This window comes from Lynx canadensis, chromosome B3 (genome assembly GCF_007474595.2).
Source record: "Lynx canadensis isolate LIC74 chromosome B3, mLynCan4.pri.v2, whole genome shotgun sequence".
NCBI classification, from domain to species: domain Eukaryota; kingdom Metazoa; phylum Chordata; class Mammalia; order Carnivora; family Felidae; genus Lynx; species Lynx canadensis.
This window is the reverse complement of record NC_044308.2, coordinates 74355259-74383085: the sequence shown is the minus strand read 5'-3', so window position 1 is coordinate 74383085 and position 27827 is coordinate 74355259. Positions and strand designations below refer to the sequence as shown.

The 27827-nt window shown below is 45.5% G+C and overlaps 5 protein-coding genes across 15 annotated transcripts; 4 read left to right on the top strand and 1 right to left on the bottom strand.

Moving 5' to 3' along the window:
• The first annotated feature begins 1668 nt into the window (after positions 1 to 1668).
• TINF2 (TERF1 interacting nuclear factor 2) lies at positions 1669 to 7332 on the top strand. Of its 3 annotated transcripts, none has more exons than XM_030318783.1 (9): positions 1669 to 2156; positions 2294 to 2398; positions 2513 to 2614; positions 2694 to 2801; positions 2887 to 2983; positions 3148 to 3610; positions 3700 to 3767; positions 3865 to 3956; positions 6310 to 7332. In XM_030318783.1, the coding sequence occupies exons 1-9, from the start codon at positions 1965 to 1967 to the stop codon at positions 6394 to 6396; spliced, it is 1314 nt and encodes a 437-aa protein (XP_030174643.1). In that variant the 5' UTR covers positions 1669 to 1964; the 3' UTR covers positions 6397 to 7332. The 3 variants fall into 3 exon arrangements, with proteins under 3 accessions (XP_030174643.1, XP_030174641.1, XP_030174644.1); XM_030318781.1 differs by lacking the exon at positions 6310 to 7332 and adding an exon at positions 4086 to 5072; XM_030318784.1 differs by lacking the exon at positions 3865 to 3956.
• Positions 4759 to 11532, bottom strand: GMPR2 (guanosine monophosphate reductase 2). 6 transcript variants are annotated; one of them, XM_032593691.1, is made up of 11 exons: positions 11160 to 11532; positions 10663 to 10783; positions 10406 to 10525; positions 9750 to 9826; positions 8175 to 8258; positions 7594 to 7767; positions 6765 to 6846; positions 6570 to 6676; positions 6343 to 6385; positions 5593 to 5752; positions 4759 to 5390 (listed from the first exon to the last, which is right to left on the bottom strand). In XM_032593691.1, the coding sequence occupies exons 4-11, from the start codon at positions 9798 to 9800 to the stop codon at positions 5201 to 5203; spliced, it is 891 nt and encodes a 296-aa protein (XP_032449582.1). In that variant the 5' UTR covers positions 9801 to 9826; positions 10406 to 10525; positions 10663 to 10783; positions 11160 to 11532; the 3' UTR covers positions 4759 to 5200. The 6 variants fall into 6 exon arrangements, with proteins under 6 accessions (XP_032449582.1, XP_032449581.1, XP_030174646.1 ...); XM_032593690.1 differs by having other exon boundaries at positions 8175 to 9826; XM_030318786.1 differs by lacking the exon at positions 9750 to 9826.
• A 72-nt stretch (positions 11533 to 11604) lies between these two features.
• NEDD8 (NEDD8 ubiquitin like modifier) lies at positions 11605 to 20955 on the top strand. Its single transcript, XM_030318811.2, has 4 exons — positions 11605 to 11761; positions 19550 to 19597; positions 19765 to 19847; positions 20598 to 20955. Exons 1-4 carry the CDS (start codon positions 11744 to 11746, stop codon positions 20692 to 20694), a joined length of 246 nt encoding a protein of 81 aa, XP_030174671.1. The 5' UTR covers positions 11605 to 11743; the 3' UTR covers positions 20695 to 20955.
• A 103-nt stretch (positions 20956 to 21058) lies between these two features.
• Positions 21059 to 23366, top strand: LOC115516296 (magnesium-dependent phosphatase 1). 3 transcript variants are annotated; one of them, XM_030318810.1, is made up of 6 exons: positions 21270 to 21838; positions 21952 to 22012; positions 22082 to 22192; positions 22532 to 22639; positions 22730 to 22825; positions 22980 to 23182. In XM_030318810.1, exons 1-6 carry the CDS (start codon positions 21802 to 21804, stop codon positions 23125 to 23127), a joined length of 561 nt encoding a protein of 186 aa, XP_030174670.1. In that variant the 5' UTR covers positions 21270 to 21801; the 3' UTR covers positions 23128 to 23182. The 3 variants fall into 3 exon arrangements, with proteins under 3 accessions (XP_030174669.1, XP_030174670.1, XP_030174668.1); XM_030318808.1 differs by having other exon boundaries at positions 21697 to 21838; positions 22730 to 22815; positions 22980 to 23366; XM_030318809.2 differs by lacking the exon at positions 22730 to 22825 and having other exon boundaries at positions 21059 to 21838.
• A 225-nt stretch (positions 23367 to 23591) lies between these two features.
• On the top strand, positions 23592 to 27703 carry CHMP4A (charged multivesicular body protein 4A). 2 transcript variants are annotated; one of them, XM_030318802.1, is made up of 6 exons: positions 23592 to 23744; positions 25362 to 25511; positions 25600 to 25777; positions 26506 to 26614; positions 26785 to 26920; positions 27354 to 27703. In XM_030318802.1, the coding sequence occupies exons 1-6, from the start codon at positions 23633 to 23635 to the stop codon at positions 27410 to 27412; spliced, it is 744 nt and encodes a 247-aa protein (XP_030174662.1). In that variant the 5' UTR covers positions 23592 to 23632; the 3' UTR covers positions 27413 to 27703. The 2 variants fall into 2 exon arrangements, with proteins under 2 accessions (XP_030174662.1, XP_030174663.1); XM_030318803.1 differs by lacking the exon at positions 23592 to 23744 and adding an exon at positions 23790 to 24058.
• The last annotated feature ends 124 nt before the right edge of the window (positions 27704 to 27827 follow it).

Below are 27827 nucleotides of genomic sequence, written 5' to 3'. Positions count from 1 at the left end.
AGATGAGAAAAAGTGAAGTCCAAGAGGCATGGAGGACAGAGGAATCATCCAGTATGCACCATGCACAGAAATGTAAGACAACACGGTATATTTGGAAAATGAAAACAATTTGATGAAGTCTGGCATATAGGTGCATAAGGGCAAAGTGGCAAGGAGTATGGATGAAGAGAAGTTTGGCCAGATCATTAAAAATCCTTTTGCCATATTTCAGAGCTTGGGCTTTCTTTTGAATGTAAGAGAGGGCTTTCAGTTAGGAATGATATGATCAGTTTTGCATTTCACAAGATTCATGATGAAAGCAACGTGAAAAAGAAATTAGAAAGGAGTTGGACTGAAGATGAGAGGTTGGTGAGATACAGAAAAACTTGAAATAGGAAAGAGGGAGTGAGAATGAAAATGGGGGTGGGTTGGAAGTTTCCATAGGAAGTAGAACTGATTAGACTTGATGATGGATTGGATGTGGAGAGGAGGGAGGAATGAGTTAAGGGCTATGGTCTGGGTTTCTAACCCACAGGTGAGGAGAGGTGCCCTGCACAGAAATATAAAGCCCAGGAGGAAGAGCAGAATTTAAAAGGGAAGATAATGTCCAGTGTTCTGTCCAGAAATCTCTGTGGATCACCTCAGCAGAATGACCTTGGGTGGCTCAAGGAGGGATCCTGCAGGTACTACCTCTAAGAGAGGAGATGGTCCAAGACAAGGGTAGTTCCACTAAATCCTTACAATGTAGTCAGGGAAGGTAATTCATTCAACCAACTTTTTTTTTTTTTTAAGAAAAAATGTTAATGTTTATTTATTTTTGAGAGAAAAAGAGTGTGACAGGGAAGGGGCAGAGAGAGAGAGATCCCAAGCAGGCTCCGTGCTGGCAGCAGAGAGCCCAGTATGGGGCTGGAACTCACAAACTGTGAGATTATGACCTGAGCAGAAGTCAGACGCTTAACGGAATGAGCCACCCAGGTGCATCTCATTCAACCAACATTTAAAGAATACAACCTGTGTGCCAGGTTCTGTACTTGGTGATGAAAATAAAGGAGAGGCACCAGGAAGAGTGACAAGGAGACAGACAAGTAAGTCGATCACATTGAGGGGCTGACTGGAGTAAGCCAACAACAGAAATCCGAAAAAGGAAAACTAATTTTTCATTTATTTTAAAATTACAGGGTACAAAAAAAAAAAAAAAAAAAGATATCAAACACAGAAAAGCACAGTCTGACCATCCAGAGAAAACCAAGTTAACAACCTGATGTTATCTTTTCAAACTTTGTTCAGTACTTTATTTTTTAAAGACGGGCGCCCTCTCCTGTTTTGTGAAAGAAACAGTCGAATTTTTACTGGAGGTGGCTCGTCGCCGGGAAGGCTTTGCTGGCGCTGCTTTGAGGCCAGGATTTGAAGAATCGTATTTCAAAGGAGAAGACGACGGGGAATGGCAAGGCATGATCCTCGCTTTCCACACAACCAAGCCACGCCTTAGCGAAGGACGTGACTTTGTACGCTCCGCGAAGAAAGGCGGGGGGTCCGGAGAGCCACGATCAGCTGTGGCACCGGACGGAGATAGCGGGGGCGGAAGGGACGCCCTATCTGTTGGGGCGTGGCCTTATGACGCGATGTCACGTCTCCCTGTCTGATGTCCTATTGGTTCTCCATTACCGCCCTTTTCCGGGGCCGATAGACTGGCCGCAGGGGCCGGAAGTGGGGTAGCCCTCGGCTGCAGGGGCGGCGGTGTGGAAAACAGCGAATCTGGTGCTATTGTAGCTGGCCAGCTTCTCCATTCAGGCTCCATCCCGAGTTGAAGACCTCCAGGATTCTGGTGACCTATGGAAGGGATCGGATCGTGAATTATCCGGCGCAGATCCAAATAGCCTAGCCGCTGAGAGGCACCGGAAGCTTCGCCTCTAGGAGGAGTGAAGAAGGCTCGCCTTGGAAGAAGGAACCCATAGGGACTGCCCCCGGGGCGGAGCCCGCCGACCATGGCCACGCCCCCGGGGGCCGGTCCCGCGGCTCTGCGCTTCGCAGCCGCGGCCACCTGGCAAGTGGTGCGGGGGCGCCGCGTGGAGCATTTCCCCCGGGTATTAGAGTTTTTGCGATCACTGCGCGCTGCTGCCCCTGGCTTGGTTCGCTACCGCCACCATGAACGCCTGTGTATGGGCCTAAAGGCCAAGGTATTGGAGCCATTAGGATCTGGAAGACGGGAAAGGGGCGGGATGCGAGGGGACCACACAGGGTCGACTGCTTGGCGTTGGGACTGGTTGGAAAAGGGCAGCTTGCCCTGAGATTCTGAGTTTAGTACCCTTCACAGGTAGTGGTGGAGCTGATCTTGCAGGGCCGGCCGTGGGCCCAAGTTCTGAATGCCCTACATCACCACTTCCCAGAGTCTGGACCTGTAGTGCGGGACCCGAAAGCTGTGAGTAATCCCTGGTACGAGCCCTTTCCAGTTAACACGGTGCCACAAAGTGGCTTCTCCCGGCCACTGGATCCTGGTGACCCTAAGTTTTCTGCTTTTCCTTATCCTCAACAGACAAAGCAGGACCTGAGGAAGATCTCAGAGGCACAGAAAACCTTTTGCCAACAGGTGAAGCAACTAGCAGAGACCCCAGTGGACTTGGCTTCCAAGCTGCAGGTGAGACTGGCTGGTTTGGAAGCTGTTATGTGACTAATTTCCCTAGCCCTCTTCTGACTTGCTTCTCTCCTCACTGCAGGAACTTGAACAAGAGTATGGGGAACCCTTTTTGGCTGCCATGGAAAAGCTGTTTTTTGAATACCTGTGTCAGCTGGAAAAAGCACTGCCTGCATTGCAGGCACAGCAGGTTTTGTTGGGGCCAAATAAGGGCAGAGTGTGGGATGGTTGTATCAAGGACTGTGGTCTTCATGCCTCTCACCCTCTGCCCACAGCTTCAAGATGTGCTGAGCTGGATGCAGCCTGGAGTTTCTATCACTTCTTCTTTTGCCTTGAGCCAATATGGTGTGGACATGGGGTGGCCACTTCCAGGTACTAGGACCATCTGGGAGAACTAGGAACTTGGGGGTAGACTGTTTGGCCGGAGACCTTTTGAGATGGGCTATTTGAAGTGTTACATGGGCCTGAGGCATAAGAAACCAGATGGAGCTGTGTTCCTGTCTCTTATTTATAAGGAGCTTCATTTTCTTTTTCAGAGCGCTTGGTTACTGATTCAGTGAGCGTGACAGAGCCCATGGAGCAGAGTCCTCCTCAGCAACCAAAGCTAGTACTTCATGATCCATCGCCAAAAGCCAGGCCTAGCTCATACCTTTCTCGGGGACTAGCCCCAAGGAAGAACCCAGAACCTTTGGCTGGCCACCACTTCAATCTGGCCCCTCTAGGCCGGCGAAGAATCCAGTCCCGATGGGCATCCACTAAGGGAGACCATAAGGAGCGCCCTACAGTCATGCTGTTCCCCTTTAGGAATCTGGGTTCACCAAGCCAGATCATATCTGAGCCTGAGAGCAGGGAAGAACGTGAAACACACACGGCAGATCTGGCAGGTGCTGCGGGCATGAGAGCAGCTTCCACTGGAAAATCTAAGAGTCCATCCCAGACCCTGGGGGGAAGAGCTCTGAAGGAGAACCCAGTTGACTTGTTTGCTTCAGAGAAAGAAGAGTGAGTGGAACAGTTGCTTCTCCCTGCAAACAGCCCATTCTTTGCCTGTTTTCCCATTACCTTATCTTCTTTGCTTGCTCCCACTTCAGGAACTGCTTGGTTTGCCCCATGGACCCCCTGAGACTGTCATTATCACCTCCTAAGGCTAGGAAGCCAGGTAAGTGTCTTGGGTCAGGAGCCAGCCTCCTCTCCTGGGGATTCTTCAGGGCCTGTTCACCTAGAAGGGTACTTTGACTCTGGTTTCCTTCTTGCAGTGTGTCCCCCATCTCTGTGCAGCTCTGTCATTACCATAGGGGACTTGGTTTTGGACTCTGATGAAGAAGAAAATGACCAGAGGGAAGGAAGGGTGAGTAGGAAGGAACAGAAAGCTGGGGAAGAGGATGAGCAGAACAAGACAGAAACCCCACATGCTCCAGAATATGGAGAGCTCAGGGAATAAGACGATGATAGGATCTCCCTGCTCCCTTCTCTGCAGGAGTCTCTGGAAAACTATCAGAAGACAAAGTTTGACACCTTGATCCCCACCTTCTATGAATACCTCCCTACTTCTGGCCCCAGTGCTGTGTCTGTCCCTTCCATGACCATGCAGACAGGTCTAGACACTTACGATAGGACTGGAATTCTCTCTGCACTCCACCTGTCTCCCTGAGCTCTACACACAGTTTAGTGGAAATAAAGTGGAAGCCCAGGTTTGGGTTCCCTGACTGCCTTGCTAAAATTACTTTGTAATACTTGTTAATTAAGATTTGGATTTATTAAAATACTGTCTTGGTGTAAGAAAGGGGAATTAAGTCTTCTATAAAGTCAGTGTAGGTCATTCCTTAGAACTGGCTTCTCCAAGGCTGGAGGAATTCCTTTGCCTTTTTATTTCCGATGGAAAATGTTGTTCAGATGTGCCAAGAAGGGTTGATAGCCTGGAAGAGAAATTTCCCTTTGCTATTCTAAAAATATCTATGTGCCCTGATACCAGAATGTACTCTGTAAATTCTCATGCTGCCAGGTTACCTGGGGGTGGTGGCACTGAAATGGAGATACTTCATGGAAAAATACTGTCTTTGACTCTACTGGGTCAGTGCCAACTCCACTTCCACTTGTCCCGGAGCAGCACCCAGATGCCAGCCTTGTGCAGAAAGATACAGAATCTCTTATAGTCATTGGGATCTCTTTATTGAGATACTTAAAATACATCAACATTTCTGAGCTTTTTAGGTGTTCAAAGATACTATTTAATGAAGTTCATTAACAAAACATGATATCAGGAGAGTAACTCGTCCAGACCAAGGCCATATTAAACACTTAGGCAGGAGTCATTATCTTTTCCTTTCCATAATCTTCCAGATGCTGCGTCCCCAGATTTGCATTTGATTACCTTACTTCATTTTCTCAGCCTGCTTTCCTTGCTTCCTCCCCAGTGAGTACCCTGGGCGTTTTGTGCGTACAGAGTACAGATTTATTGCAGAAGCCCTCAGGAGTAAGGCAACAGGAAATAACCGAGTGATAAATAGCCATAGTAGCTGGCGTGTGTGAGGAGCCCATTGGGAGGCCCTGTGCTAGGCTGCTAGTGCTTTGAGAGGGCACAGCTGCTCAGGTCTAGCTGTCATTACTGAAGATTGGATTCACCTGCTGGGTGACTCGGATAAAGGTGGTTCTCCGGCTCAACTCCTTCAGTTTAGCTGCTCCCACGTAGGTACATGTGGAACGGATGCCTCCAAGGATGTCTCGGATGGTATGGTCCACATCCCCTTTAAAGGGCACCTCCACTGTCTTTCCCTCTGAGGCCCTTAGAGGAGGAAAAACTTTCTAACCTTTTCTTTTTGGATTTCTTAAGCCCGACAGCACCTCCCCAGTCTCTAGCATTTAGCCCCAGTTCACCACTTTTCCTCCAAGAATGTACCAAGCATTTCCCAGCAGCCAGAGTTCTGCCACCACCCTGCTTAGTCACAATTTCCAGGAACCCTCAGCTCCTGGACCTCTGCACATACCTGTATTCAGCCACGCCCCCAGCATACTTCTTCATGGCCATTTCAGAACTCATCCCATAGAAGAGCTTGTACTTCTTGCCATCCCTCTCGATGAGCTCACCACCTGACTCATTGTGCCCAGCCAGCATGCCACCCAGCATCACAAAGTCAGCTCCTGCCCCTGCCAGCATCAACAAGGGGAAAAGAGAATTGAATCTGGCCCACGCGCCCATATGCCCACCCCTGGAAGCAACTCATGCCAAATTCTCAGTCCTGACAATGATTCTAACATCTTCCTGGTTTTGTTTCCCTAGCTGACCCACAACCCACACAGGCCTGCTCTGCTCTGGCCTCTACTCCTCAGTGAGCCTGATTTCCCCAAGAATTTAAAAAGAGCCTCTGGAGATTCCTTGCCTGGGTTTTGCTCTTTTTTTTTTTTTTTTGCTGCTTTTACCATCTGGTCATTTCTTTGTACTATGTGCAGCTGAACAAGAGACTCCAAGTGTCCTAGGGGCAAAGGTCTCTAACTTTAGTCCAACAGTCTGAGGGATGCTATAGATGGAGCTGGCATGCTGTGCAGTCTGTATCAGAGTCTCAGGGTTTTCCCTGCTGGCTTGCCCCAGGTGACACCACGGGCTTCAGGGTCATTAGTTCATATTGTCAAAAAATCTAAACGGCTTTCTCAGCCTTTCCAAGCCTGATCCTTGGCCCTCAGAGGTGACTTATCCTCTTCTACAGGACCCTCCGTCCACACTCTCCCAGCACCCTTACCAAAAGCCTTGGCCACATCCCCTGGACAGCTGCAGCCTCCATCCTGCAAAGTGAAGAGCACTGTGAAGAGATAACGTGGATTTCCCAAGTACTAGGAGCGATGTCCCCACGGCCCACCTCAAAGCTGACGGGAACCCGGGAGTTCTGATCCACCGCTACCACAGCCTCCACACCCAGAACACTCAGCTGTCTGGCAGCCTCATTCCCTCCCCTGCCCTTGGCCTTACTGAAATGATGTGGCCTTTGAGGCCATGAGCAGCATCTGCACACTCCATCACTGCACTGAGCTGTGGATACCCCACTCCAGTTTTCTTCCGAGTGGTGCACACGGAACCTGAGAAGAACATAATGAAAAGAGTAGCGTGCTCCACAGGCGTTTGCCACTGGAGAGGTAGCCAGTGGCCCCCAGTAAACCAACTTACCTGGTCCTATTCCTACTTTGATGATGTCAGCCCCAGAGAGGATCAGCTCTTCCACCATCTCTCCTGTTACCACATTCCCTGCCTGCGACAGAGCAATCAAAACAGAGCACTCTTGGGGTTGGAAACGAGAGGAGGCTGCGCGCTTTCATATACGGTATGCCTGGACCATGACCTTCCAACAGTATTACAAAGAGGGTACCTAGGGTCCCTCTACTGGGAACGAACTCTGCTTCCCAAGCTGAGGTAAGGAGGTGAGTGGCCAGTGGCGCTGTTGCACTAGGGTGAAGTTGGGGTACAACTGGACCAAGGCCAAAGCTGATTTACAGTAGATTTATCTCCCCGTCCCTGCCAAGAGACCCAAACATATCCTGTCCTTCATCTGTTACATCATAAAATCTCTGGCTTCAGGCAAAGGGGAAAACGTGGTAATTTAAGCTAAATACCCATTTGCACAGCTCTATTTATTTTTGGTGGACGGTACAGAGAGACCCCTTGATGCTGTGGAGAAAATAAGGCCTTATCACTCCCCAAAGCTTGTAAAAAAAAAAAATAAAACATTTTCATGCGACTCCTTTAATACGATTCTAGTACGTGTCCACTTCAGTGGACACCATAGGTGGGCACAAGGCATGTGAAAAGGGACAGAGATAACTGCACTAACCAATCTATACATTTTAAGTGTGGGACCATGGATGATCACCCAGAGCCATGATTAAGCGGTCTAGGAAAATCAAAATGCAACGGAGGAGAAATGATGTAACAAAATGGGAGTGTCAGGAAAGAGTGGGAGGAAGAGGAACATACCAACTACAGAGTAATAGAAACATACCATAATAGTGTGTTTGGGGAAGCGCTTCCGTACATCCTTTACAAACTCCACAAAGTGCTCAGAGTAGCCATTTGCCACGTCCAGGCATATATATTTCACCTGGGGAACAGCTTCCATGATCTGTTCCAGTTGCTCAAAGTCAGAAGAGCCCATGCCTGAGCTGGCAGCCAAATGCTGTGAGAGAAACAGAGCCATTGGCATGGTAGGCATGAGACAGTCTGTGGCATGTCACAAAAGACCCAGTGAGGAGCCGGCAGGCTGGGAAGGTGAGGGTTAGTCCTCAGAAAGCCAAACAGAGATTCATTCCTAGAAGGGCTCCTGGGTGCCTCAGTCGGTTAAATGTCCAACTCTTGATTTTGGCTCGGGTCATGATCTCACGTGCAGGGCACGTTGGGCCCTGCATTGACAGCGTGGAGCCTGCTTGGGATTCTCTCTCTCTCTCTCTCTCTCTCTCTCTCTCTGCTCCTCCCCGACTCATGCACACCCATGTGCTCTCTCTCTCAAACAAACAAACAAACAAACAAACAAAAGATTCCTGGAAAACTGGGATGAAGAAGGGACCAGGAAAAGACTAAGATTACCTGAAGACAGTCAGGATTCTGGCTAGCAAAGTCTTTCCACTGCTCGAGGCTGTAGTGTTTATGGACAGCTGTGAAGAGGGAGAACTGGGGAAAAGAGTCATCAAAAAGGAGAGAACTAGCAACTCTTTTTCTAGACATAGACCTTTATAGTAAGTATTCTCTCTGAGGAAGAAAATGAACTTTGGAAAGCAACTTGAAGAAGCCACTGGTTGAGCTGGGTTTAGTTTAGCCCTTATTCTCCCTATAAATAACCAGTAGGGCATTTTGTCATAAGCTGGTGCTTGTCCGACACCCTGACCCAAGTACTAAGTCATCTGGACTGGATTTCACCTGTCAGAAGATACAGGGGCTTCTGACTTAAAAGGTGACAGAGACGAGCTGTTGCTGCAGTGGAACAAGCAGCAGACAAGAACATAACCATGAAGAGGGTGGACGGAGCCAGTGTCTGCCTGCACAGACTCAGCCCCTCCTCCTATGGTAACCCAGTACTGAATTAACCTAGTTTTTGGTATCTTCTGGTCCAATAATTCAGTGAGTCTAAATGTTCACAAGAGGTCAGACCTTAATGGAGCCAGTAAAGTGCTACCCCATTCTTTCTCCATCTCCACTGGGGTAAAGGACAAATTTTCTGGAGACATGGACCAACCTAAAAAGTCTATTTCATTCCATCTATTTCGGTCAACCAAGTTTAAGGATACAATTAACTCCTCAGACTTGTATTCCCTAAGTCATCAAATTGTAAACAATATCCCAATGTTTTGAGAAAGGCATTCAAAGACAGCTGTGAATACTGGTACTTGTGCTTTAAAAGTCCAGACATGCAAATAGACAAGAGAGCAGTTGACAGAGACAACCCAAATCTTGCAACTGTTAAGAAATCCAAGGAAGTCATGTATCAGCCAGCAGTAAGGACATATTATTGCTATACTTAACTCATCAACACTACCTCGCTAAAGCTGGTATTGAATTCCGCTTTCTCAGCAACACTCTGCTATCCACATGCTGATACATAAAGAAAAGTCACCCTAGAAGGTCAGTAGACCTTGGAGGTATACTGATATAGTGTGACATGATGAGCACATCCAATTATGTACCGAGCTAGAGATCTAGAAGAAAGACGCTTATATCCAGCTTTATGATTACTGTGAAACTTGGCTCTGTCGCTAAAACCTCATTTCTTTAGCACTCATCAGCAGTACTGAAAAGCCAGTCTCAACATAAAGCATTAAAACAGTCCCCACAAAGTCCATGTATTATAGCATGTCTGTTAATGCTGAAGTCAGAGTCACTATTCCTCAACTCTACTGGGCAGAGCAGGCGGACAATGGACAAGAAGATTCCTAAGCAGTTAGTGAATGACAACAGCAAAAAAGTACTAAAACTGTATAACTATTAACTTCAGAGAAGTGACAACAGACATTCCACAAAGACTTACAGCAATCAAAAATAGAGAAAGGGAGATGAAGTCCTTAAGGCTAACAGAGCCACAAGCAGCAGCAGAATCCATCAATCAGGGCTACATAGATTAACCAGAAGAATGCATATGTTCCTTGAGTCCCCAGAATAACTATCTACCTTTTCAGCTACAAGTATAGAGGCAGGTAATATTACTGATGGGAGCAGCATCTTCTATTTTCAAAGTGAACAATAACCTGTGTGTAAGAAAAACACATTAAAAAAAAAAACACATTCCATTTTGAGCACAGGAATTCCCAGGAACCTACGATTCAAAGAAGAGGAAGATTAAAAAATAAAAATTAAAAAAGTATAGCACATATAAAAGAAAGAAAATTAGTAAGCTGCTTCTCTAGGATCTTCTAGCTAGGAATTTTTGAATGCTCACACTGTATTTAGTTTCTGGACTAAAACCGTGAATATTTAGTGTCCTGAACGATGGTGTAACTGGAAGGATGAATGTGATTTGGAGGGGGTGACCTGGGTGGTGGAAAAAGTTGGCAGGGTGTATATAAACTGCTGGTCAGAACAAAAGTGAAAGTTATCTATCAGAAAAATGGGGGGAAACTTAGCTTTGAATCTTACTATTTCAGGCATGCCTTTGAACTTATCATATACAGAGCATTAGTACTGGAGAAAATGGATAAAATAGTAAGTTGAAACATCCTGTTACTTGCCAGAGAGCTGACTTGGGGTGGGGGTGGGGATGCAGGTACCTCTGCAGTCAGCCCATATAACTGGACACCAGTGAGGAACCTGCATGAGGGAAGTCCTACCTTACAGAGAACCTTGGCCATCTCAAAGGTGCCCACAGTATCCATATTAGCAGCAATGATGGGGATCCCGGTATACATCTGCTTTGAGTTCCGAAATGAAAAGGATCTTGTGAGATCCACCTGCAGATATGAACAGGAAACTGAGCATTTTATTCATCAGGTAAATGAGTACTGCAGGAGGACAAGAACTAGGACTCTTTCTCAGTACTGGCCCATCAGGAGCTTGGGGTCAAGTGCAACTAGGAAAGCAGTCTCACCTCACTTCGAGACTTAAGGGTACTGCGTTTGGGCCTCAACAAGACATCCTTGAAGTCCAGTTTGACGTCGTTATCGATGTGAGGCATGGCAGGGACCTCGGGATAGCGACCAATCTGAGAGCTGAAAGGTAGAGAAAGTCAGGAGGGGGGAGCTGAACCAATTTCCCCATAGGCCTTAATGCCCTCTTAGAGCTAACTGCATAACTCATCTCTCTCCTTGCTTAAATTGTGGAAGGTCAGGGCACTGGCTGAAGCTCATTGACTGTCATCTCATCTGTCTCATGGTTACAATTACCCGGTATCTCCATCCCAGGTACCAGTTGTTGGGGAGAAGAATTGGGATGGAGTCTTTAGAGACCCTAAAAATGTGTATTCCTTCCCCCCACTACTCTTCCTTCTCCCACCCTTGCAAAGAGCAATTTGGGGTAAGAGGCTGATTTGGGGGTGAGAAGAAATAGGGGGTTCCCACAACTAGTTTCCGGAATAGGGGTACTCACTTCCTGTCGCCGTGGCACAGGTGGCAGTTGACCAAAGTCGCCCTTGCTTAGCAACTAGGCTCGTGAAGCCCCGCTGAGCCTTGTGGGCCACGCCAACAGGTTCCGCTAATTGCCGGCGAAAAGGATTAACTGAGGCATTCTATTTTCGGCGGTGGCCGTGCAAGGCCTTCTGGGTAACAGAGTTCACACACCGAGGTTGCCGTTGGACCCTAGGGGCGGGAGACTACGATTCCCAGGATGGGACGCGCGGAGCTGTCCCCCGGCATGATGGGAGTAGTTCGTTCCGCCCACCGCTTTCCAAGCCCTGGCTCGCTAGGGACTCTAAGTATTGCGGAGGTATCATCTCTGCCGTAACGAAACCACCGCCTTCTTTTTATTTACGACACCACCAAAACGAAACGCAGGAGCATTCTTGAGCCTTTCGGCAACCCGATGAAAGGAAGGAGGCTGGGTGAGAGGGGTGGAGCCAGGCAGTGACCCGGAAGCAGAAGTGACTCCCAGAGGCGATTGCTGGGGAGCGGCAGCGGCGACCGCAGCGGTAGAAGCATCAAGTGATCTGTGTGCAGCTCCAAACTGGGAAGAAGATGCTAATTAAAGTGAAGGTGGGAGCACCTCCGGCCTTGCCAAGACGCTGTGGTACTGGGCTGGCCGTTGTGCCTTACGGGAGAAGCGGGGAAGGAAAACCAAGCCTTTCCCTAGCCTGGAGGGTGCTGACAGCCTCAGGGCTCCGCGCGAGGGGTGATGGGAAGTGGGGGGCCCCAAGAAGGGTTTGAGAGCTGGGGACTGGCCCCGCCAGACCACCCCAGGGTCTCTGCTTGTCTTGGTTTCTCGGCCAGGACTGTGCCGTGACTCGGAAGCCGCCTTTGTCCGGGGTATCGCTGTATGCGAACCCCCGCGGTCATAGAGAAGGCCTAGCAGCAGCTTGGCTCCCCTTCTCGGATTCTTGGAATAAGCTGTGATCTCCATTTTGCACTGCCCAGCTTATCTGCTTCTCCAAGCACAGTACAAAAACGTTAGCTTGGGGAACCGAGGGCCTCCTAGGAGCTAGACTGTAAGCCTTTGCTGGTTGTCGCCAGTGTGACAGCCGGCCTTCAGGAACCAAAGCTGGGAGTGTGTTCAGTCAGCACCTGCCTTTCTGAGCCGGGCCTCCTGGACCAGCCTCACTTCTGTGACTGAGGCAGGTTAGTTATCATTGCCCTAGTTCTTGGTACTGGTGGTGTTTTCCTTCATCCCTGTCTCTCCCGTGGTTTTTATACCAATTGCCAACACTCATTAGTCCTATCTGCTATTGCTTCTTTCGTACCTTCAGACAGAGAGACAGAAACTAAAAACTGACGCAGTGCAACGTTAGTTTGGCCTTTTCCTGCTGAGTCTGTTCTTTCATCAGCTTTTTAGTGAATTTACCGTGCTTATCAGCCATTGTTAACCTCTTCATTCTTTCCAAACCACTTCTTGGCTGAGGATGGAGGCCAGCTTGTTGAAAATCTTTGTTTTTCAAACCTTTAGTAGTGGCTACAAGAGTCACTAATTATAAAATCCATTTAATGGGTCGCTAACAACGTTAACATAGAAACATCAGGGTATACTGCTGGATAAGAGTATTTCACGAATTTTGGTTTTCGTTTTATATGTATGTTAAACACATGTATGTATTACTAGTACATATGTATTATTGTGAGTCACTGTCAAAGTCTGAGAAACACTAAAATGCTTTTTGGATACGAATTCTCACATCCTCTTAGTCAAAGAAGAGGTTACTTTGTACAATGTTTTGTAAACTTCTTAAAAAATCTCAACCTACTCTAAAAATGTTTACCTCACGTGCCTTACAAACACAAAAAACTTACCATGTGTGATATGCTTTGATATTTCCAGTTTTGTTCTGTGTTGATTTCGTAACCCACCAATGGGTTGAGACCTGCAGTTTAAGAAAATACTGTGTTCTGGTTGGGCTTCTCAATTTAAAAGTGCATGAGAATCACCTGGGGATCTTGTTATGCGGATTCTAATTCAGTGGGTCTGGGATGAGACCTGAGATTCTGTATTTCCAGCATACTCCCGGGTGATGCTGATGCTGCTTGTCAGGGACTACCCGGAGTAGCAGGGTTCTAGATTTTCTCTTTGAATCCATTTTTGTTTAGTGTTTCTCTAAAATTGTTAGTCTCCTTTCCTGAAATGCTTTTCTTTGTGCCTCCACAAACAGGTTCCTATGCCTTTCATCTTTCTCTTTCTTTTTTGTTAGCTGCATATTTTAATATATTAAGTATATACAAAAGCAATTAGCTCTTAGTGTACAAATGGTAGGTTTTATTTAGCAGGGTTCCTTTGCGAATTCAACTGTCTTCTCCCCGTAGCTGACTTTTTCCATATCTCTTTTTGCAGTCCTTTACAGTGAATGCCTCCTGATTTAAATCTTGTCTTGATGCCTCGTCTCTGTCTTTCTAAAATTAAATACATCATTTTCTGCTTTAGGTCATCTTCCCAGTACTCATCTCATGTATCGATCCCATCAATCTAGCAGGTATCTGGAATGTAATTCTTTAGAATCATTGTTTGCTTATAGAACCAAATTTTTCCTTCGATAACCTCTTTTTTGCCTGATTTTCTTTCCATTCCCATTATCCTTATCCTGGTCCGAGGTCTCATTAATTTATGTCTTTATTTCTCTGTAATACTTCTAACCAGATTTTCCTACCACATACCCCCTCTAAAGTTTAGAGTCTAAGCCATGACATGGCGTACAAAAAAAATCATAGTGTACAGGTTTTCTTTATAGTTCTTTCTCATTATAGTACTCCCTAACCCCAGATTCTGCATTAGTGTCTTCTTTAAGCCCCAGTTTTCTCATTCATGGTTTGTTTGTTTTTTTAAACACATTTGTATTTTTAACTTTAAACCAACAGAGTTCTTAAGGGTTCAGTTGAATGAGTTTTTAACAACAGTTATACATCCATGTAACAAGATCTAGTACATTTTCACCCCTTCCCTATGAAATTTCCATACGTTAGTTTTGCTTGTTTTAGAATTTCATATAAAGGGAGTTAAAGAATATATAATTTTGTGTCTGGCTTCTTTCACTTAGCATTGTGTCTGTTATATCTGTGTAGTTCCTTCTTATTACTGTGTAATATTTAATTGAATGACTATATCAGTTTGTTTATCCATTCTCCTGTTGATGGACTTTTGGATTGTTTCAGTTTCTGGCTATTATAAATAAGGCTTCCATGAACATTGTTATACAAGTCTTTTTGTAGACCTATGTTTTCATTTCCTTTGGTTATAAATCTAGCAACAAAATTACTGGGATCATGTAGTAAATGTATGCAAGTTTAAAAGAAGCTGCCAGTTTTCCAAGGGGTTGTACCATTTTACATTCCCAGTTGCAGTGAATAAGCAGTCCAGCTGTTCTGTACCCTAGCTAACTTTTAGTCCTATCAGTCATTTTTATTTTAGCTATTATAATGGGTGTGAAATGTTAATTTCATTCAGGTTTAAATTGATGTTGATTTTCACCCACCATAGCACTTTGTCGTCATACCTTGTGTTTGGATAGTAGTATTCAATATGACATTTCCTTTTATATTAGTTCTATTAATTATATGTCTCGTCGTTTCTTGGTAGTAAATCTTGACTTGAAAAACATTGTTGGCAAAGGCTGGATCCCTTAATTTCTTTTTATATCCCCTCAAGTGCCTAAAGCAAGCAGTATGTTGAGTTTAGGTTCATCATTGACTTGTCAAACATCATTGAATGTATTCCCAGGTGACAATGACCAGATTTAGAGGAAGAAACACAATATGAAATATCAAGAATATCTTTTAAAATTGTTCAGTTACTCTGATTTTTTTTAAACCCGAACATATTTTTTATTTGAATAGCATTTCAGTGTTTACAAGCACTTTTCTCCATTTCAAGCCACTTCATTCATGACAACCAATAAAGAATAAAACAATGGGGTCCATCACCTACACTGCCAATTGATACATTGTGTTATAAGAATGAAAAAATGGGATTGATATTTCCAGTTTGAAAGGTTGATGCTTATTTTACAGGACTTTGAATTTTAATTATGAACTGTTTCAAACATACACAACAGGAGAGAGAAGGATATAATGCACCCCATATCCAGCTTCAAGTGCTGTCACCTCATGGCCAATCTTACTTATATTCACCAACTCTCGTTACCTTATGTTTTAAGAAGCAAATCCCAGATAGCATATGTTATTTGTATGTGTTTCAGTATATATCTGTAAAAAACGATTCTTTTTTTCTAATGGAACTGGAATTACCACATCTAAAAAATTAACAGTGATTTATCACTGTCATCAAATTTTTCCCATTCTCTCTTTTGTTTTACACAGTTTGTTTGAATGTGAGTTCAACTAAGAGCCATACATTGCAGTTGTTTGATACGGATTTTAAGCCTCTTTAAAAAAACCTGTAATTCCCCCTTTTTCCCCCTTTTCATGTTGAATAAACTAGGTGGTTTTTCCAGTGGAGTCTCCCACAGTTTGGATTTTGCTGATTATATTCCCATGTTTCCCCGTATTTCATGTCGATTGGCATATAAGATCTAGAGGCATGATTAGTCTTTTGTATGTGTACTTGTGAGAATAAGTCATAGACGGTGTATGGTATGTAATTCTGTCACCTTTTTTGCTTTCTATGATGTTATAGACCTATTATTGCCTAGATCTGTTATTTCATTGGAGGTTACAAAATGGGTATATCTAATTTTATTTTTGCTTGATATATTAGCTGGAACGCTCCAACAGTAGCTATTAGCCACGTGAGCTATTGAACACTTGACATGTGGCTAATAAGACTGAGGAATTAAGTTTATGAATTATCTATTTGTGTTTAATTTTGCTTAATTTAAATATAAAGCCTGAGACTTTATTCAGTTATCGGGAAAACTTTTAAGTCTGCTTGGAACAGTTTAGGTATGTAAGTCTACTTTTTCAACTGTAAGTTATGAAATTTAAACACAGTATAAATACAGTACTTCAGATGGAAATCTACCATCTGAATTGAGATGTGCTATAAGTATGAAATGCACACAAGATTTTGAACATTTGGTTAGAACAAAGGAATGTAAAATACTAATTTTTATATTGATTATACATTGAAGTAATAATATTTTGAATATATTGGGTTTAAGAGTGTTAAAATTAATTTCACTTTTAAAATATGTGGCTGCTAGTATATTTTAAATTGTATATGTGGTTTGCATTACATTTATATCTTTTGGACAGTGCTGCTTTACAGAATCATTTCCTTATACTCCCATCAAGAACATTATTTTAAAAATAATGTTTTTCTCATTACAATGTATTCATGGTATAAAAAATGAAAAATACAGAAAAGCATAAATAATGTAATTAAAAGCATCCATAATGTCATAACTCAAAAACATTCACATATATACCCTTCTACACTCGTTTGAAAGCGTATAAATACACGTATGTGTTTTGTGGTGTTGTTTTTTTTTTTTTAACAAAACTGGAATTATACCATTATTCCACAGATTATTTGAGGGCTACGTAATTTTTCTTCTATGTTTGTGTTATAATTTATTTAACCCACTATTTAACTTAGATTGCTTGTAATTTTTGAGTGTCAAAAGACTGTAATGACCATTATCATAGGTATATTTTTTAGCGTAGTCATGATTATCTTCCCAGAAGTGATGCTGCTGGGACACCGCTTTACCAGATTGTTCTCTGGATACATTCATGGGCTTCTACAGTCAGAAACAAAGGGCCAGTCTTAGAGTTTTAAATTTTACAAGCCAGTAATTTTTTTTTACTGTCATTAGATCCAAGCACCTTACCCTTGGGGGAGCAGTTCTAGGCCTTCTCTAAGGGTCTTTTTTACTCTTTAACATTTTTTATTAAATCAGAATGAATGTTTTATTATTATTCATGTGATGAAGGGGTAGATTTTTATTAGAAACTTTAATAGTGCAGATAAAGGGAGAGTTACCCTTGATAAACCCTTCCCTTAGTCCTATTCTCCTTCTCAAAGATAATCACTACTATAGGAGATAGGTATGCTTTTAATCATTTTTTCTATACATATACATATGTGTATCGCTATATGTGGAAAATGATATATAATTATACATCCTTTAGATCTTTCCACATTAGTGTATAAATTGTTGCATGGTAAGTGTATCAGTCTATGGATGTACCATAGTTTTAATAGTTTTCTTATTAACAGGCATTGAGCTTTTCCTAATGTTTTACAGTAAACCTGTTCTGTTGAGTAAACACATGTTTCTCTTTGAATACATTGCTCAGGTTTCAAGTTTTTCCTCCAAGTTAGTTAACCTAGAAATAGATTATCTGCTTGAAGAATCTTTGCATTTAAAGTATTAAGATCAGTAAAGTGAAATAATTTATGGATGACACAGAATTGCTAACTTTTCATTTTGTTAGGAAAGGGCTTTAAAACACCATATATTGTTTCTGTCATTTCATAAAAGGACATTTTAAAAAAATTTCTTGGGACGCCTGGGTGGCTCAGTCGGTTGAGTGTCTGACTTTGGCTCAGGTCATGATCTCATGGTTCGTGAGTTCGAGCCCCGCGTCGGGCTCTATGCTGACAGCCTGGAGCCTGCTTCGGATTCTGTGTCTCCCTCTCTCTCTGCTCCTCCCCCACTCATTCTCTGTCTCTCTGCTTCAAAAATAAATAAAAACAATTTTTAAAAAATTAAAAAAATTTCTTAAGTAGCCTCTACACTCAACATGGGGCTCAAATTCAAAATTCTTAGATTAAGAGTCACATGCTCCACCAGCTAAGCCAGCCAGGCACCCCTTCATGAAAGGATATTTTAACAGCTGAATATATTTAGTTTTATGAAAATCTCACTATTGTCATTATTTTTTCCATTTTACCATAAATTTTCACAAGCCAGCTTGGATTGGGGTAGAAACTTGGGAATCACTGTTGTGATGTATTCTTTTGCACCCAAAGAGGTAACTCTAAAAGAATTACTCTTATATTTTTTTAAATATTCTTAGTACTGAACTGATTCTCATAGTTGAGAAATTAGGTCCTAAGTACTGTCATCATTCTGGTCTATGTGAATACCATAAGTAGAGACCATTTGTTGTTTTGTGAACCTATTACAATCCTATACATTGGATTTTAATATCAGACCAGAGACACTTAGGCGGTATTGAGTACAGAGCTGGAAAAGAAACAAACAAAACCTCAGGCTCTGGGGCCAGAGAGTCTCTGTTTGGGTCCACACTCTCCTTTTGACTTCATGGATATGCTTTTTAACCTATCCAAACCCCATTTTCCTCATCTATAAAATGGTGATAGCAATAGTACATATATCTCCTAACCTAGTTGCAATGATTAAATGTGTTGGTGCACTCAGTGTAGTTTCTGACTGTTGGAAAGTGTTAAACATTGGCTATGATTGGGGCGCCCGGGTGGCTCAGTCAGTTGAGCGACCGACTTCGGCTCAGGTCATGATCTTGCAGTCTGTGAGTTCGAGCCCCATGTCAGGCTCTGTGCTGATGGCTCAGAGCCTGGAGCCTACCTCCAATTCTGTGTCTCCCTCTCTCTGCCCCTTCCCCACTCATGCTGTATGTGTCTCTGTCTCTCAAAAATGAATAAACGTTAAAAAAAAATTTTTTTTTAACGTTGGCTATGACAGGGCACCTGGGTGGCTCAGTTGGTTAAGGATTTGACTTCGGCTCTATGATCTCACAGTTCATGAGTTTGAGTCCCCCTTCGGGTGAGCTCCACTTCTCTCTCTCTCTCTCTCTCTCATTCTCATTCTCGATGGGATGAAGCACATTTGTAAGTGTATGATCAGTGTAATTATTATGTGTATTATCAGCAGCCCTTAGCCTGTGGAAGAGGTCAAGAAGCTACAGCTGAAATTTAGTATTTAGGTAGAAGTCTGGAGAAGTTACAGAATAGAATGTTGAATTTTAGTGTTAATTGAAAAAACTGGTCATAAGTGGTCTCTGGGGTCCTTGAGAATTCTTTGAATTATCTGAATGTTAATTTCTAACTTTGATACAGGGAACAAAGGCATGCTTTCCTTAGGACATTTCTTATTGCTATCTCATCCAAGGGAATGCCAGTATTCTCACGGATTCTAATGGGGTGGGCGTGGGAAGATGGGTAAAATGACGTGTGGGATTAAGAGAGTCAAATGGTCAAATGCCCTCTCAAAGCTGTCTACTGCCTAAAAGTGTTTGATAATACGGATATGGTCAAAGCCTTCTGATTCTTCAAAGCAGCTTTGCTGACAATGTGCTTCTTTCAGAAGACGTAGATTCCCCAGAGATTAAGACAGGGTGTTTTACCTAGGAAACCAGTTGTATATTAGGCTGTAGGACTCATGAAAGCCTTGCCTGTTGCAGACGCTGACCGGAAAGGAGATTGAGATTGACATTGAACCCACAGACAAGGTAATGTATGGCCAATACTTTTTCATGCCTGTCTCCCTACATGCACATTTGTTTGGATGTGCTGATGAACTTAGTCCTTTCACTCTCATGCTATCTGCATAGCTCTTGTTCTTTCCACTTCCATGGTTCTACCCCTTAGCAGCCCCTGACTACTTGTACCCCTAAAGGTGGAGCGAATCAAGGAGCGTGTGGAGGAGAAAGAGGGAATTCCCCCACAGCAGCAGCGGCTCATCTACAGTGGAAAACAGATGTAAGTTGGACATAGTTGTGAGGTTGAGAGAGCAAATACTGGAGGAGGAGCCTGAGATCCTTTGGTGATTTGGTGAATCCTATGAACTCCTTCTCGGATAAGATTTTTGCACACATAAAATAAAATACATAGATTTACAAAGGAAACTAATGATAATGAGATACGGTTCTCAAGATACTAAAAACAAATTTGTGAAAAAATAATATATGTGGTTTATTAATACATTAAGATCTAATGGTAGGAATAATTACCATAATTTTGATATATTTTCAAAATACTTGCAAACAGTTATGTTATGAAATTTCTGTCCACAGGTCACCCATGTTGCTAATACCACTGTGGGTTTTTTGTCTATGTTCAAAATTAAAAGAAATATAGGGGTGCCGGAGTGGCTCAGTCGGTTAAGCTTCCAACTTCAGCTCAGGTCATGATCTCACGGTTCGTGAGTTCGAGCCCTGCATCAGGCTCTGTGCTGACAGCTCAGAGCTTGGAGCCTGCTTCAGATTCTGTGTCTCCCTCTGTCTGCCCCTCCGCCGCTTGCACTCTATTTCCCACATTGTCTCAAAAATAAATAAACATTAAAAAAAATTATCAAATTTCATTTAAGGGGTTAGTAAAAATAAAGATGTAAATTCTTTCTGCATTCATAGACCCCCCCCAGAAAGACTCAAAAAACTAAGCATAAGAATCTTGTTCTAGATGGTATTTCTAATCCCCCCCCCTTTTTTTTTTTGCCGCCTTTTCCTGCAGGAATGATGAGAAGACAGCAGCTGATTACAAGATCCTAGGTGGTTCAGTCCTCCACCTGGTGTTGGCTCTGAGAGGAGGAGGTGGCCTTAGGCAGTGATGGACCCTCCCTCCATTTTACCTCCTTACCCTGTCGCTCCTAATGAGGCATCATATGTCCTCTCACTCTGTGGGACACCAGAGCCACTGCCCCCTCTCCTGGATGCCCAGTCTTGTTTGGCAGAAGACCGTGAGGACCCCAGGATGCCGTGTTCCTGACCCAAAGGGCCCTTGGTGGCCATTGGGTTTTAGTTTGCAGTCCTGTGTGCTTCCCTCTCTTATGGCTATGTCCCTAGTTGCCAATAAAATATTTCCTGACCTCCTGGAATCTTTCTTGTATTGCACAAAAGTGCACATCACAGTATATACTCTTTTACATTTCTGAAGGACAACGGAAGGGAATGTGCCCTTAGGGGGATTATCAGACTGTAGGAAAGTCAGCTCTAAGTGGTGTGGAGCCAGTTCTTATCAGCTCAGGATATCTAAGTATTGTCATCTGTTCCCAACCCCATAATTGGTTTCGTGCTTGTAGCTTGAAATTGGCCATGATAGGAATATTTACAGAAGCCAAACAATACAAATCAGCCCCTCCCCCCAAACTGGTTGTTACACATTTACCAGTGTACTACTGATGTAGGTAGTAGAAACCAGGAGAGTGAATTCTCTCCCATTGTAGCCTTACTGGCCATTTGGACCCGATTCAAGAAAGGCCTCAAGGGCTTCACAGACCCTACGATGTTTATGGCTGGAATGCGGGGGAGGGCTCTGGGTTCTGGAGAGAGGCGGATTCGGAGAAAGGTTGAGTGAAGAGTGAGTGACAAAGCTACGGGTAACTTAGGTCTCAGCTGGTAAGATAAAATGAGAGAGGTGTCGGATGAAAGGGCTCCCTTCCCTGGCGTCTCTAGCCGATTCCCGCCACGCTGGGTGGAGAAGAAAGGGAAGAAGGTGTCTCGGAGAGATGGACCACTGCGGTCCCGTGGGTGGTGGCGTGGGCACTTAGCTACAGTCCTTCCCCCGCTCCGCCGTCAGGAGGCGCTCTTGCGCGGCCTCCAGACCCACGGCCGCAGCTCCGCACGGCGACGCTCTAGTCGGTGTTTCTCTAAGGCAGGAGGGGCGGTTTGCAGCCGCAAGGCCTCGCCTCGCATCGCGCAGCCTGCCAGCGCCGGTCATGACGCGGCTCCCAAAGCTGGTGGTTTTCGATCTGGGTGAGGAACCGGCCCGGGGAGATTTGCGGCGTGCTCTCCTTTTCCAAAGCCCCGCTGCAGTTCTCGGGGCCCTGCGCGCTCCGAGCCTGAGCCCTCCCTCCGTCCTCCCGCAGATTACACGCTCTGGCCGTTCTGGGTGGATACGCACGTAGACCCCCCGTTCCACAAGGGCAGGTGAGGCGGCGCCGGGGAGGCCGGGGCCGGGCGGGGCCGGCCTCCGCTGAGCGCGCTCTCGCCCTCCAGCGACGGGGCCGTCCGGGATAGGCGGGGCCAGACAGTCCGACTGTATCCAGAGGTGCGTGACGTCCTGGAAAGGTTGCAGGGCCTTGAGGTACCCGTCGCGGCCGCTTCACGGTAAGGAGAGCGACTGAAAAAAAGCTGTCGGTCTCATGCTGAGAGACGCATGCATGAGGAGGCGTCTCGTGTAACCCCTTGGCTACAAAAACTTTGGCGGTGCAGATTTGCACGTATTTGCATATTTTTCTAATTGTACCCTTTCCTGTGCCTTTTATTTATTAAACCTTGACTGGCTTAGCGCCGCCTGTGTCAGACGGGAAGCCTAGGGAATCGAATAAGGACCGAGGGTGCCTACTATCCTGGAAAAACAGCAAGTTGATTTCCCCTTGGTTAAACATAACTTGGCTTGCAGCCCCTGGCCCTGCTGATCCCATCTATTATTACACCTTTTTGCAGAACAGGGGAGATTGAAGGGGCCAACCAGCTACTGGAGCTCTTTGACCTTGACAGATACTTTGTTCATCGGGAAATCTACCCAGGCAGCAAGGTCACCCACTTTGAGAGGTATGCAGAGATAAGGTAGAAGCTGGGAGGCCAGAGAGGCTGCAGGAGCTAAGAAGCCAGTGTGGTCACCCCCTGCCCCGCCTTGCACAGGTTGCAGCAGAAGACAGGAGTTGTCTTCTCCCAGATGATCTTCTTTGATGACGAGAAGCGGAATATCCTAGACGTCAGCAAACTGGGTACAGAGTGGTGAGATTAGCCTTTTGGGGAATGAGGAGAAAGTTCCTAGGAGCGGTTAGATAGATAGGTCCAGGATGGGTAGCTTGCATGCAATTTTTGGGTGCACCCAAAAAAGGTGAGAGTAACAACAGGCCTGATGAAATGTGGCTTCTTTTCTTCCTAGGAGTTACCTGCATTCATGTCCAGAATGGAATGAATCTTCAAACCCTAAGTCAGGGACTGGAGACATTTGCAAAGGCCCAAGCTGGGCCCTGAGGTCCAGTCCTGTGGATGAGCCTCATTTGAAACATAAAACTGAAAAGAAATCATGAAGGCATTTTCAGGTGTATTTGTAAATTATTAAAGTATGTTTGTGTGTGACAGAAATCTTCCCGGCTGGTTTTTGTTTTGCTAGCTTTGTAGCCGGCATTGGCTTTTCGGAGGTGCCAAGACCAGAGCGAATGGAATTAGACTTCATCCGGCTCTGCCAAAGAAACTTGTGGCACACCCGACTGTGGCCCCCTTGTGCTCACACCATCCGCGCCCCAATTCCTGAACTCTGTCAAGGGCCGGGAGAACTCTTACACTGGCCCCCAAGAAGTGGGATGTAAGACCCTGCACATTCCCTTTCAGGAAAACAAATACTGTGCTTTTGGGGGGGGGTGGGGGTGGGGCGGCCTTTTTAAAGAATCAAAAACGGAGCGGCCGCTTTAAGAGGAGCGAATGGGTTGGGGGCTGGTGGCTCGGGTCACGTGGCAGAAGTGGCCTCGTTGGCTCATGTTGATGATGTCGCCGCGGTGCCCCATGGAGGGATTGGCCCAGGCCGGTCTCTGAGCGATGAGACCGCACCCTCCCGGGAGCCAGGCGGAAGTTGCAAGAAGCCGCGGAGAGAAGGCAGGAGAGGCAAGGGTGGTGGAGATGAGTGGTCTCGGCAGACTCTTCGGGAGGGGTGAGCCCGGGTGAGCCCGGTGGGCTGCTGGTGCTGGCCAAGGGAGTGTGGGGAAGGCCATGGCCCCCGGCTGTCGCGAAGACCCCGTCCAGGGCCCAGGCCTCCTCACGTGCCAGGAGGCCCCGCCTTGTCGGGCTGTTTGGCTCTGGCTGTCTTCCTTCCCCCGCCCCAGGGAGAAGAGCTCGGGGTTGGGCCGGAACGTGAATGGAGGGAACCCACTGTTTAGGCTGGGGAGTTGAGTTTCCGACTGTCATCATCTAGTCCTTTCCAAAACACTGGTTCTTCCTCTATGCTGGCCAAGGGGGGAATCCGAGGTGATGAAAAAAGATTGTCTGCTTAAAACTCCCATCTGGTGGGGGGAGACCAGCAAAAACTGGTAATAGTGTAGTGTGGGAACTCCATGATGGAGATGTTCCTAAAAACTAGGGGGAGCACAGAAGAGGCGTGAGGGGTTGTTATCCAGAGGGCTAAGGTATGCCAGGTGGAGAATTGAGGTATTCCAGGGGGGAGGTAACTGTGTGCAAAACAGGCAGGAACGAGTATGGTAGTAATACTTAGGGGAAAGAGGAGTTCTGGCTGGTGGGTGTGTGCGTGGGTGTGCGCGCGCGCGCACATGCCCACGCCAGCTGAAGAAGAGGAAAGTAGAAGTGTGGATGGAGAGGTGAACAAGGGCCAGGTCAAGAAGGGCCTTGTATGTCTCATTAAAGTTTTAGATTTTATCTTGCAGGCAATGGAGAGTGTGAAAGGATTTTAAGCAGGCAAGGGCCTGCCTTATTAATTTTAATTACTGTCAGAAGTGCAGAAGATGAAGGGGAAAATGGAGATCAGATTTTTTTTTTTTTTCTCTACCCCCTGTACTTCATTCAGTTTGAGGGTGTGGAGTTAGGACCTTGGGCATCTCCTAGGACAGCAAGTGGAACAGCGATTATAAAAAGTGACCAAACTCCAGTGGGGATGTGCTCATAGGAGGGCCATGCATATGTGGCAGCAGGGGGTATATGGGAACTTTGTATCTTCCACTCAGATTTGCTGTGAATCTAAAACTTCTCCGGCGCGGGGGTTGGGGGGGAAGCCTGGGAATGACTTGAAAGGCAATTTGTTTTTTGTTTTTTTTTTTTTGTTTTTTTTAATTTGTTTTTTAACGTTTATTTATTTTTGAGACAGAGAGAGACAGCATGAATGGGGGAGGGTCAGAGAGAGGGAGACACAGAATCTGAAACAGGCTCCAGGCTCTGAGCTGTCAGCACAGAGCCTGACGTGGGACTTGAACTCACGGACCGCGAGATCATGACCTGAGCCGAAGTCGGCCACTTAACCGACTGAGCCACCCAGGCGCCCCGAAAGGCAATTTGAAATAGCAAAGAATACTGGATTTGGAAGTCATACTGCCACATTTCAATTCCTGCTCAATTCTCTCTAGCTGTGATTTTAAACAAATGATTATTTAACACATATATGCCTGTTTTTCACATTTGTAAAGTGAAGATAGTATATTCATTATAGAGAGTCATTTTGGGATTAAGAGTAAGACAGGTGCCTAGCACACACTCTGCACTCAGTGATTGGTGGCTAATATATTTCCTCCACACAATATGGGCCTGCTTGATTGCACTCCAGGGAAGAAAGAGAAGGGGCCAACCCCTGAAGAGGCAATACAGAAACTGAAGGAGACAGAGAAGATATTGATCAAGAAACAAGAGTTTCTGGAGCAGAAGATTCAACAGGAGCTACAAATGGCCAAGAAGCATGGGACCAAGAATAAGAGAGGTAATGGGGGAGAGGTGCCAACTGGGCAGGCCCAGGTGGGAAGCATAAGGGCTTCTGGCTCTGATCCTCAGGGTGTGGGCTGGGTCAGCTGCCCTACAGGCTTTGCGGAGGAAGAAAAGATTCGAACAGCAGCTGGCACAAACCGATGGGACATTATCTACCCTGGAGTTTCAGCGTGAGGCCATTGAGAATGCCACCACCAATGCAGAAGTGCTTCGGACCATGGAGCTTGCTGCCCAAGGCATGAAGAAGGCCTACCAGGACATGTGGGTACGGGGGGAGGGAAGCAGGGGGCCCAGGCACTGGGGAAGGTAGCTTGGTATTTTCTCTTGAATCTTAAAACCTCTCAGAATGTAAATTTATAGATGTCCGTGACAGCTAGACCTCTGTCAGTCTCCTTGCTTCTTGGAAGATCTCTTTGCTGGCTGAAGCATTCTAGGGAGGAAAGAGGATTTTCCTAATTAAAAACAATTTTTTTTTAATGTTTATTTATTTTTGAGAGAAAGAAACAGTGTGAGTGGGAGAGGGGCAGAGAGAGAAGGAGACACAGAATCGGAAGCAGGCTCCAGGCTCCGAGCTGTCAGCACAGAGCCCGACACAGGGCTCAAACTCAAAAGCAGTAAGATCATGACCTGAGCTGAAGTCAGACACTCAACTGACTGAGCCATCCGGGTGCTCCTTTTTTTTTTTTTTTTTTTTAATGTTTATTTTTGAGAGAAAGAAAGAGTGTGAGTTGGAGAAGGGCAGAGAGAGAAGAAGGGATTTTCCTAATTTTTAAAGATCCTTCAGGAAGAGGAGTACAGCCTATTCTCCCCAAAGTGGCTTCTTGCCAATTCTCAGCCCAGACTTGCTTCCACATAATTTCCCAGGGATCTCTTCTGATAGCCATGGATTTATCAGTCTGAGGCCACAGACAGGAGGGTTTTCATCCATGCAAGATGGGAAAGTCAGGAGTGTTGTTGCCTGATTTCATAGCTATATATCTTGTTCTCAGGGACATTGACAAGGTGGATGAACTGATGGCCGACATTACAGAACAACAGGAGGTGGCCCAGCAGATCTCAGATGCCATTTCTCGGCCTGTGGGCTTTGATGTGGATGAGGTGATTGGAGCAAGGGGTCAGGGAATATTGGAGAAAGCATGAGACTAGCCGGAAGGAATGCCCAAGAGAATCGTGGGGCAAATTTGGGAGGGGGGATTCAAAAATGGTATGTTTTTGGAAGTAGACATTTCCTTTCTTCATTTTTAACAGTCTTCTTGTCCCATGTCCAGGATGAACTGTTGGAGGAGCTAGAGAAGCTGGAGCAGGAGGAATTGGCCCGGGAGTTGTTACATGTAGGCGACAAGGAGGAAGAACCCCCCATCAAACTGCCCGGTGTACCTTCCACACATCTACCTGAAGAGCCAGGTACTCAGGGTTATTCTATTGTCTCAAGGACTTGAGAGGGTGGGATAGATAGGGGGAAAGATTATATTCTTCTTACATCCTGCCTCAAAGGAGCCAGGCAGAGAGGGCTGCTGCTACAGTTGCACAGGTTGTTGACTGCATAAGGGTACCTGGCTGAGGGGGAATGAAGACTAAGTCCAGCCTCTGCCTCACTCAGCAAGCTGTGTACCCTGGTGTGGGGCTGCAAGTGCTGGGAGAAAGAAGCACATCTTCCCAATTTGTACAGAGCTGCTCTGGGAATTTGCAGCAGCCCAGCAAGCAGAAGGACCACTCCTTTACGTTCTTTGCTGAGGGAGAGATGTTTCAGCAGACTCTCAGTGTCACAGCAAGGGATTATTGACGTTGCCAAAGCCCTAATACTTCTTTCTTTCTCCGGGTATCCTTGTCCCCCAAGCTCCCAAAGCGGATGAAGATGAAGAAGCACTAAAGCAGTTGGCTGAGTGGGTGTCCTGATGTGTCTGGGCTTGTTTTCCTGGCGCTGACTTCATTGGTCTCTTTTCCTTAAGTGCCAAGTGCTAAGCAAAGGAACGTAGCCTTTTGGGGGGGTCCTGCTGAGGGTGATAGTGACCCTGCCTGAAAAAGGGTTGTTGCCCTCCCCTCCCTGGCTCAACTCTGAAAGAGAATGTTGGTGCAAGAGGAGCCCCTTGGCTTCCTTCTCTTTGATAACAGTTACAGTGCCCTTGTTCCCAATAAAATCAGGCAGATGGAACCCTAGTGTTTATACTGCCTCATCTACACCTGAAACTCTTCCCTGGTCTTTGGAGCTTTGTTTCAAGTGATGAATCATAGTGGGAGTAAGAAGGGGCATTGGAACATAGAGAAAGTGGGCACTGACAATATCTTGACCTACTATGTTCCAGGCATGTAC